At 44.7% G+C, this 10141-nt stretch overlaps 1 protein-coding gene across 1 annotated transcript; it reads left to right on the forward strand.

The window, feature by feature from the left end:
* The first annotated feature begins 1085 nt into the window (after nucleotides 1–1085).
* On the forward strand, nucleotides 1086–1832 carry LOC123165758 (uncharacterized). The gene is made up of 2 exons (XM_044583482.1): nucleotides 1086–1382; nucleotides 1473–1832. The coding sequence occupies exons 1-2, from the start codon at nucleotides 1206–1208 to the stop codon at nucleotides 1773–1775; spliced, it is 480 nt and encodes a 159-aa protein (XP_044439417.1). The 5' UTR covers nucleotides 1086–1205; the 3' UTR covers nucleotides 1776–1832.
* Nucleotides 1833–10141: the final 8309 nt, after the last annotated feature.

Genomic DNA, 10141 nt, shown 5'->3' on the forward strand with positions numbered 1-10141 from the left:
CATTTGAAGTCCAATATTCGTAGGTGAACAGTCCGAATGAGAAATGTGCTACAAATGTGCTCGAAAGCTAGGGTAAACAACCCTATTTGAAATCAAGTATTTTTTTGACCTTGCCTAAATGAGGCATATATTTTTTTATTAACACTTGTTCCATATATATATATAGGGTAAAAACAAAGTATCACTATTTATTGATTAATATTCATATTACTACATTTTTTTGAAACAATATGCTTTTAATTCAAAACCGTCAAATAACACGTTTTAGATATGAAAATGAAACTAAGTTCAGATCCTTCTTATTCACTCCAAAATGAAGCTATGGAGATTTTTCTGATTTTTTTTGAATTATTTTGATTTTTTTCAAACCCTAAACCCTCTCTCCCTATTCTACGAACTCTGAACATGTTCATACGTGATAGCTCATTTGTGTGAAGCCTTTTTTCATGAAAATGACCTACACCAAGTTTATATTTTTTTCTCATAACCTTGTCACATATGACGGCTATGTGCGCAAGAATTGCATCATTTTGATTTTGTTGAATTTTTTAAAAACATTTGAACTTGATTTCGACAGATCACTTCAAAAAATGTTTTTTCAAAAAAAAAACGCCCCTATACCGAGTTTATATTTTTTATGGTAACTAGGTCTCATAAACGGACGAACTACGTTTGTTTTATATTTTTGCGATTTTTTCTAATTTAGTTATGGCCATTTGAAATCTGGTCAAACCCTAATAACCCCGTTGACTCGCTCATAACCCCGCAGAAATGCTCCAAACCCTAGCGTCGAATGTCCGTCGTCGGATCCTACCAAGCGCCAAACACCATCCATCAGATGTGGGGCAGGCGCGATCCGCGTGATGCATCATGATTGGCTACTGCACTATCCTTCTCGGGTTTTTACGATCTGCCCCACTTTACATATGAAATTGTATTTTTCGCACATGACCACCACATGTCAGTGTTAAGAGTTGGTTCAAATATTCAAACTGCAAAATACAATGCGGCAAATCGTCAATATAGCTTCCCCTTCTCCTCTTCTCCATCTGACAGACAAAGGCATCGAGCAGATCGAACAATTCCTCGGTTTCTTTCCCCATCTTCTCGTTCTTCTTCCTCTCGAGCAATTCCTCTGTTTCTTTCCCCATCTTCTCGTTCTTCTTCCTCTCGAGCAATTCCTCTGTTTCTTCGTCTCGGGCGATATGTCGGCCTCCTCGTCAGCCCCCCGTTCCACGTGGCCGGTGTGTGGTCCAGTGCCGATGACTCGATGCACTGACTGCCCACGGACTGCGCCACTGAAGCGGTTGACTTCGAAGGAGGAGAAGAATGGGAACTTTGGGCGCGAGTTCGTCAAATGCGAGAGCAAGCCGGAGGGTCAGGTTAGATCTGAGTTTTCCTCGCATCCTTTATCTCTAATTTCTCAAAAAATCTGTCAGATTTGGATTTAGGTTACATGATTTCGTTTTCAGATCGTGAAGAAATGCCACCATTTCGAGTGGATGGATGATTACATCCAGAGGCTTCAAGGGTTGGGCTTGCTGGATTCGAGGGGGAATGCAATCCGCGAGTTTAATCTGCCCCATGACGGTGCCGCTCCGGCAGCAGCAGCGCATCCAGAATACCCGACGGTGGTAGATGTCGAACTGAAGACGGAATTGAAGAAGATGAACAAGAACTTCAAGCAGCTGATTGAGTTGGAGAAGCTATCCAATCTGATAGCTTTAGGAATACTTGCTCTAGGAATTTTTTACTTGATGGCCATCTCTCGTTAGAGATGTTTGTCTACTATTATTGCCACTGTTTAGCAATCCAAGTCTGTTTATCTCAAATGCAACTCTGTTTAGTGCAACTGTCGATCTCTGAATGTATGTAGTTTACTGTTAAGTTTCGACACTTTCAGTTTCGGCAGAAGACAACTACCAGTTCAGTGATAGGATTATTTTGTTAGCTAATAACCTCGAGTGTTGGATCATACCCTAGCTCGTCAGATGACAGTAAGCAGTACTTGAGCAGCACAAGGGATACACATCAAGTTCATCTCTTCTCTCTCACACTTGCCAAACTTTTGTCCTCAAGTTCGTCAGTTCTGCTAGAAAAAAACCTAGTTCGCGGGCCCAAAGAGAACCAAGCTGCAATAGGCCCACAAAGGATAAATGAGGCCCAGAAACAAGCGATGTTTCTTTTTTTGTTTAGGAACGATTGCTTTGTTCTTTTTTGTTTCTGATTGCTTTTTTCATTAATTTGATTGCCCAATCTCTTCTATCTCATTGAGGAATTTTTTCGCTTTCCTTTATGGGTCCCTTCATTTTTTAGAATCAAAGTATTTGCAAACCGCAATATTATTATGCCTAGCGAACCAATACTTCATGATTGGAAAAAGAGGTCCAACCCTCTTTTTTATATACTTCAAACATAGTGTAGTTTTCTACATATTAAAGTATATAAAACTACACTTTTCACTAAAGCCAAACATCTCAAAGTATTTGATACTTCAATATTTCTGAAAACCAAAGTATTCTTGGAATACCTAAAAAATACAGAGCTCTCAAACCAAAGCCGTGTACAAATGTACAATATGTTCTTATTTTTAGAAGGCATCTATAAACACATCATTTTTAGTTAGTTTGGTTAATTTTTCCCATGCCAATTAGCCGTGTCTAAACTTGGGACAAACAAAATACAAACATAACAAAGCATTAATATAACACACATAACTTAACTTAGATAGGGTTGCTAGGGCAACATAAGTTCTTACATATAACACGACACCGATAGATAATAATAATTAACCTTACATGCATAGATAGGGTAGCTAGGTCGGGAAACACACACACCAAACTCACAGTACATAGTAGATAGGGTAGCTAGGGCAACACCGCCATGTCTTCACCGTCGTCTTCACCTTAACCGCCGGCTTCACCGTCTTCTTCGCCGCCGGCTTCAGTACTGCTCCTCCTCAAGGCCGTTGTCGCCGAGGTAGTACGGGAGGCTGTGCATGCGGTTGCGAGCGGGGAAGACGCTCTCGAAGTCGGTGAAGATGTTATAGGTGGTGACTGCGATGAACTCGCACCCACACCAATACACCTTGCCGAGCAGGTAGTAGGCATCGAACCTGTTGGTGAAGTGGACGACGAGCCCTGCCACTTGAGCGTTGGCGTGGGGACGCTGCTCCACGAGGTTGAACATGGGCGGCGAGCCCGCCGGGAGGTGGTGGTAGCCCGCACGGAGGAACCCCCGTGGAAGCTCAGTGCTACCCCTCCAGCGTGAGAACGCCCACACGCGGAGCGATGCCTCGACGTCGACGTTGGCGGGGTACCGCCATTCCGGCACGGTGGGCGGCTCTTGGAACGTTGGCCCGTTGTACTGCATCTTGAATGCTTCGCTGAGTGGAACGGCTTTGGCTTTTGGGGGAAGAAGAGAAGTGGGAGGCGCAGATGGATCTATAGAAGAAGAGGCAATGAAGGGCAGTTTAAATAGCTGGGGGAGACGAAGTGGGTACACACGCAAACGGCGTAGATCGTGACTCAGTGTGTGCGTGAACCGATGCGATCAGCAATGTATGAACGTGAATCGATGTGAGCGTGCTTTGCGTGCTCTGCGTTGGCGGCTGCTTGCCTCCCCCTTCTGCGTGCTCTGTGTTGGCGGCTGCCTGCCTCCCACAACTGAATCGAGCGGTAGCCGTGCGGCGGGAACCGATGCCTTGACATATGGACGCGAGCATGCGTGTAGCCTGCCCCTTCTGCCACCGGCACGTATGCCTGCGACGCGTGAAACGACGCTGCGGACCGACTGAATCCACCGGCAACCATGCGGCATGGATCGATGCGTGCGTGTCGGCGTGCATGCATGCGTTTAGGTCTAGGTCACTAGATGCGTGTGTGGCGGTGTTCGCATGCATAGCAGGCTACATCGATGCCAAAGTCGGGCATGCATAGTAGGCTGCATCCATCGATAGCAGGCTTTTTTAATTTATTACCAACAAACTAACGGGCCCGTCCTATGAACACAAACACGGCCCAACCAGCGAAGCCACAGCCACAGTCAACAGAGTCCAACGTGGCCCCACAAGTCAGTTAACGGCCAAGACGGCAAACGTCTGTTATGAACATTTGTGAGAGTTTCAGCTAAGCGAGTGGGGAAAAGTGAACAAAAGTTTGAAGCGTGGGGAAAACTGAGCACAACTAAGGAATTGGGGGCACGGATGAAATAAGCCCATAAAAATACATTTTGCATCTATACAAGGCCACAAATAGTAATTGAGACAAAAGTTACTACTCCCTCCTTTCCAGTATATGGCTCAATTTCAAAATCTCTCCAACCAAGGTAGACGGTGAGTGGTTGAATTAATTTCGTACACCTAGTTTGCACAAGTAATTAGTACGCTCGTTTTTCTCAAGAAGTAATGTTTACCGAGGCATTAATTAGAACGAATGCATGAATGGCCACTAAATTTCCATGAACTTCTACATGCATTGGTGAGTTTTCTCTTATACACTGCTTGCATCGGGTGATCTAACGCACCTCGAAATCCACCATGTGATGGTACTACTACTAGTAGTAGAATTGAGACTTATAAGACGGAAAAACGAATGTTTTGTAGATGAGCCGTATAAACCCTAGTGGGTACGTACTCCGTAAAATCAGATTTTCCCAAAACTAAGTCGCTCAACCTTTATTTGCTTGTTTCCCTTCTTGCCTCCTTGCCTCGAACAGACTATGCCAAACTCCCCTGCCTGCCGCGCGGGAAAAGACCCGCCCTCGCCTTTTTTTAGTCCCCTAGAGTAACTTTTATCCGTTGAGCGACGGCCCTTCCACTCGGCACCGTCGGATCACTAAGGCCGACTTTCATCTCTGCTCGACGGGTGAGTCTTGCAGTCAAGCTCCCTTCTGCCTTTGCACTCGAGGACCAATGTCCGTCTGGCCCGAGGAAACCTTTGCGTAGTTCTTTTTTCTGCAGTACCTCGACGTGACATGAGCGTGAAAGAGGTTCAAGATTCCGTTTTCTTTTTATAAGGGCTAAAATCACTTATTTTTTTGGCTTTTTGACCCCATATTGTAGGGTGGATCTCGAGTTCCCCGCCTTTTCCCGCTAGGATCGGAAATCTTATATTTTCCATATCCATATACCGTTGAATCCTTGGGGTTCCAGAATCCGCCTATTTTACTAGTCTTCGGAAACGGAAAACCCTGAACCAAGAAGAGTTGGAAGGGTACCGTACGGAGTATTTGAAACACGGGAAAGAAGTACCACTCGGGTAATATTTCCAGAGGAGTTGCAAACGGATCTGCCGGTTCACCAATCATTGATGGCTCGAGAACCGCTAAACCTACATTACATGCAATAGGGTTTGTATTGATGGATCGCGCGAAGCAGCAAAAACCCAAGCCATGTCTTGTACTCCTCCGTCGATGCTCACTTTCATGAATTTTGTACTTCCTATCGCCGACATGTGGGACATATAGCAACCGGGTTGATGTGTCAAGCACCAAATAACAGTGCAGAACAGCAGGGGGACACACCCCAGTCGTACCGCCCCAGTAGTAGTAGTAGTAATGAGCAATGAGAGGTCAAATCACAATGCCGCACCTTCCCAGACGGACGAAGCAACCATTATTTCACACTTAGGTTCGCCATCATCTCAAACCACGTAGTATTGCTTCTGCCTCAAGAGGGACACGTGCATCGCCTTGGTACATCATGACACGTGGGACCACATGACAGGCCATGCTCCCCCGCCGATCGCTCGGTAAAATCACCTCATTTTTACTACTATACTTCCTCTGTATCGTTTTACATGGCATGCACGTCGTTCTAGGTTGAGAATTTAACTGGCTATATATGTGATGAATAGTATATGTTTAGAAACTACATCCGCTTAATAATCCAATGATATACTTTTTGTGACATAGTAACTCAGATTTAGTTAGTCAAATGTATGACCTAGAACTACATGCACGCCCTGTAGACCGAGACGTCTAAAAAACAAGACGGAGAGGGTAGTTCAGTACGTATCTTTTTAGATCAATATAGTCAGGATTCACCAAGGAGCAAAACTAAGTGGTAGGCTGCACCTGTCGTGTTGGCGTAGCGACTCAAGCAGGGTCAGTCCGCACACGAAATGGCGACACACTTAACATGACCACTTTGGCCGGCATGTGGCTCATTCACCCTCTTGTTCCACGTGCGATGCACCAAATTACAGTTCGGAGCAGCGGTTGGAATTGGAGGCACCCCTGTCCTAGCGCCGCAGTAGTAGAAAATGAGCGATGAGGGGTCAAATCACAAAGCCCCACCTTTCCCGCATTAAGCTGGATGGACGAAGCAACCATCATTTCACTCTAGGGCGCAAGAGCATAAAGAAAAGAGAAAACCAATTATGCGTGCGATAGCTACCTAGGGCACCCTAGGGTAGGGGTCTCCACTACAGATCATTTCTTTTAAAGCGCCTCCAATACAAATCGGCTTCTCCCTCGTCCTCTTGAAGAAAACCGATGATGCGTGCGGCGGTAGGGTTTGTAGGAGTACTACTAGGGCGTGCGGGGCCACGTCGTAGTAAACGGGAGAGGGATTGAGTTTGAGTCGACGCCTTCAATGTTTGTGGGCCGCTTGGTTTTAGGGGAACGAGGCAGCATTTTGGGTTCGGGGACCAGTGGAGATATAGTACATACACAAAGTTGTGGACGTAGGTTCGACCGAAAGGCAATGATGCATGGGCCCTGCATTTTGATGTACCCGGGGCCGCATGAAATTTGCTACTCTACTCAAAACTAGTAAGGTACACATGCATTGAATGCATGAGATTTCAAAACCAAATTATGAATAAATACACACTATAGCATGTAAAGCTTTGAGTCATATATGCATGATGTAGATGTTTGTTTAGTTCGTATAGTTCATCTCATTCAAAATCAATTAGTTTTATAAAAATGTTAAGATTCATGGGGTTGTGCATTGTAAAGCATAAAGTAAAAAACAAATAATGGCATTTTGTTTAGAAAAAAAACAATTATGATACGGAAGATTCTAGAACAAAGGAGAAGTGCATGTGTTTTGAGGTTTGTGCATTATGCTTAAGTTCAACCATGGAGTCTTTCTAAATTGTACATGTGGCAGATCTGGTGGAATGTTGATGATATCCAATGGCCAGTAGTGCTCGGATTTGCCATCTCTGCACTGTCGGATTAGCTTCATCCAGCGACCATCTTTCAAGTTATTCGCACACTATATAGTTCTTGTGCCATAGTTGCATGTCTTGGAAAAAAGCTACTAGTGGGTTGTACTAGCTATTTAGGAATATAAGATGTATACATGGAAGTTGTAGGGAAAGAGATGACATGGAGTATCTCAATTCCTATGAGTAGGGATTGGAAAAGAGATGTCATTTGGTTGACATCATAGGAACTTTTCTATTGAATCAAGAGATGACATGTATCTCAATTCCTATGAGGAGGGATTAGAAAAGAGATGTAATTTGGTTCATATCATAGGAACTTTTCTATTGAATATACGATAATGTTTATTTTCCTTTGAAATTATGGGAGTATAGGAATCCATTCATATCAACCAAGTGGCTCTAAAGCTATAGAAATGATATCATGATTATTTCCTTTGAAATGTGGAGTATATGAATCTATTCCTATGAACCAATTGGCTCTAAAGGAAAAAATCCTATAAAAATCATATCATATAGAGTTCCTATGATATTCCTCCACACCAAAGGATGGTTGAAATTGCTGCAGGTGATACAATGGTCTTTCTTTGTAGAATCCTCCCCCATATTTATAGTTACCTCTTAAAGATGAATGAAATGATATATACATGGTATTCTACATGTGCAATTTGGTACACGAAAACTCGGTAAAAGTTTGCGAGGTTCGAATTTTCAATAAAGCTAAATGCACTGCATTTTGGAATGGAGGGAGCATACGGCAGTTGCTAACACACACGTGGAAGATTTGTGTGTAGGAGGAGTGCTGTTCTGTTAAATGACATGGCAAAACTGACACTGTCGGATGCCGATCTAATGGTTCTTACGGCATTCGTCAGGAAAAGGCTTGTGGCGAACGTTTGTCGGATAATGATTTACGGACACATGCATTGCATTGATACGTGCCCCCCTCTCTCTCACGCACACGCACCCTCCCGAGTCCTCTCGCACCCACCGTCTATCTGCAGGTAGACATCACACACATATGTGCTCTTCACACCCTACCCTCAGAACTTCTAAAAAACAAAAGACGTCGCGGACATTTTATTTTAGCTCACACGTCACACACTTATACTATTACTCTTATGGAGAATGTTCTTTGGGCATAGTATATTGTACTCTCACGAAGAGAAGCGGTGCACGCACGCACTAGTTCTCTCACACCCACTCGCGGGTACACGTAGGAGCGCATTTTTTTGAAGCTGGTACAACAAAATCACTCCACTACATATATAAGCAGGAGGCTTAGCGCTTGCTTTACTAGTGTTCCTCTCGTTCACTCTCTCATGCTATCCAGATCTAAGCAAGACATATGTGGCCACACTCTCTCTCAGCTCACGGCTGGTCACAAATCCGGCTGGACAACCTCGACCGGGGCAGGGGTGTAGGTGCATCGTTCATTCTGTCGTCGGCGGCGAGGGAGGAGAACAACGGCTGCCCGCGCGTCCCGATCGGCGGTCGTGCTGTTCTCTCCGAGAGAGCGCCGGCTCCGGAGGGCCTCCGACCCCTTCTTCCTCCCCGTGGTATTGTGGCCAAGATGCGGCCTCCCGACGCCGTCTTTGCCACATGCAGACGACCCTCACGTATATATTCCTTCAAAACCTGCCTTGCTCTACTGCCCCAGCTCCCCACTTGGCTTCGTGTGGATCTTTTTCTACTTCCGTCCGCTGTTCCAAAGCCACCTAGACTTTTACTATTATTAGAGGTAAAGCTAGTTCATACAGTCGACTCTAAGAGTTGGTTCAAACAGGGAAGAAAGTGGGAAAGCTGTAGCATGAATCTAGGACTTGGTTCTAAGAGGAAACGGGGCAAAGTTGTAGATACTGGCTACCCAACCAGTCTCTTGGTTGAAAAGACAAAGAAAGCATGGTGGATGGCGAAGGGTGGGGGAAGTGGACCTAACTCTTGGTTGAAAAAGGAAAGAAAGTGACGGGTGTTGGGGGACAACGCAAATGAGAATGAGTAGGTCTAGATTTCCTGTGCTCACATAGGAAAATGTCGCCGAGGAGATAAAAAAATGGGACAAATGCTGCCTGAGTGTTTGCCGCTCTCGGCAACCACATCTGCCTTACCACTTTATGCCTCTGCTATCCCTACGCCCATATCGCTACCGTTAATGTAAAATCACATGAAGCATTAAGCAATGCCACCTAATGTCACTATAAGTAATGGTCTAGTGCCGTCGATAAATTGAAGCAATGCCACCACCATTTTATGAAGTGCTTCCGTCTTGCTTTATTTCCCATGAATTGTGTTTTTGCAGTTACACTTAAATCTCACACCGCTAACATTGCTTCATCCCAGTGGAACTGCGCAAATTTGATTGCACATTTACTGATGATGTGCTACTCTCATGACAGTAATACTAATGCTATTGTTCTGCATGTTAATCTAGTGGCAGTGTTGATGTGATGTAATGCTACTTACTTAAGGACACTTTCATACTGTCAATCTAGTGCCAATTATAACACAATAGATGTTGCTGTTAATCATACGCCACTGCAAATATCTGTCACTGTTTAAATAACCGTATTTTGTATTTGCGCAAACAGGGATGTCTGTCTCCATATCGTTTCAGGATGTCTGTCTCCGTATCGTTTCTATCCGCGCAATCAAAAGCACACACCTCAGTTTTAGTAGAACTGCGCAAAATGAGATGGCTATCCCTCGTTGCCCTCGTCTAACCACCCGTCTTCCAGGTATTCCTACATTGGTAGTTACTAGGTAGAATGACCAACGCAATCTAAAAGTAGCTGATTCATACGTTTTACTTCCTGATTGCAGTGCAGGGACGAGCGAAAACATCTACATCCTAGTCCGGAATGCACTTTCCTCCAATTCATCCGTGGACCGAGGACAAGCTGGCACGGCTGCACGGAGGTTTTTGGGACAGGTGCGCGGACAAGAGGCATTGTGGTCTGCTTATTTCT

This window comes from Triticum aestivum, chromosome 1D, assembly GCF_018294505.1.
Source record: "Triticum aestivum cultivar Chinese Spring chromosome 1D, IWGSC CS RefSeq v2.1, whole genome shotgun sequence".
Classification (NCBI taxonomy): Eukaryota; Viridiplantae; Streptophyta; class Magnoliopsida; order Poales; family Poaceae; genus Triticum; species Triticum aestivum.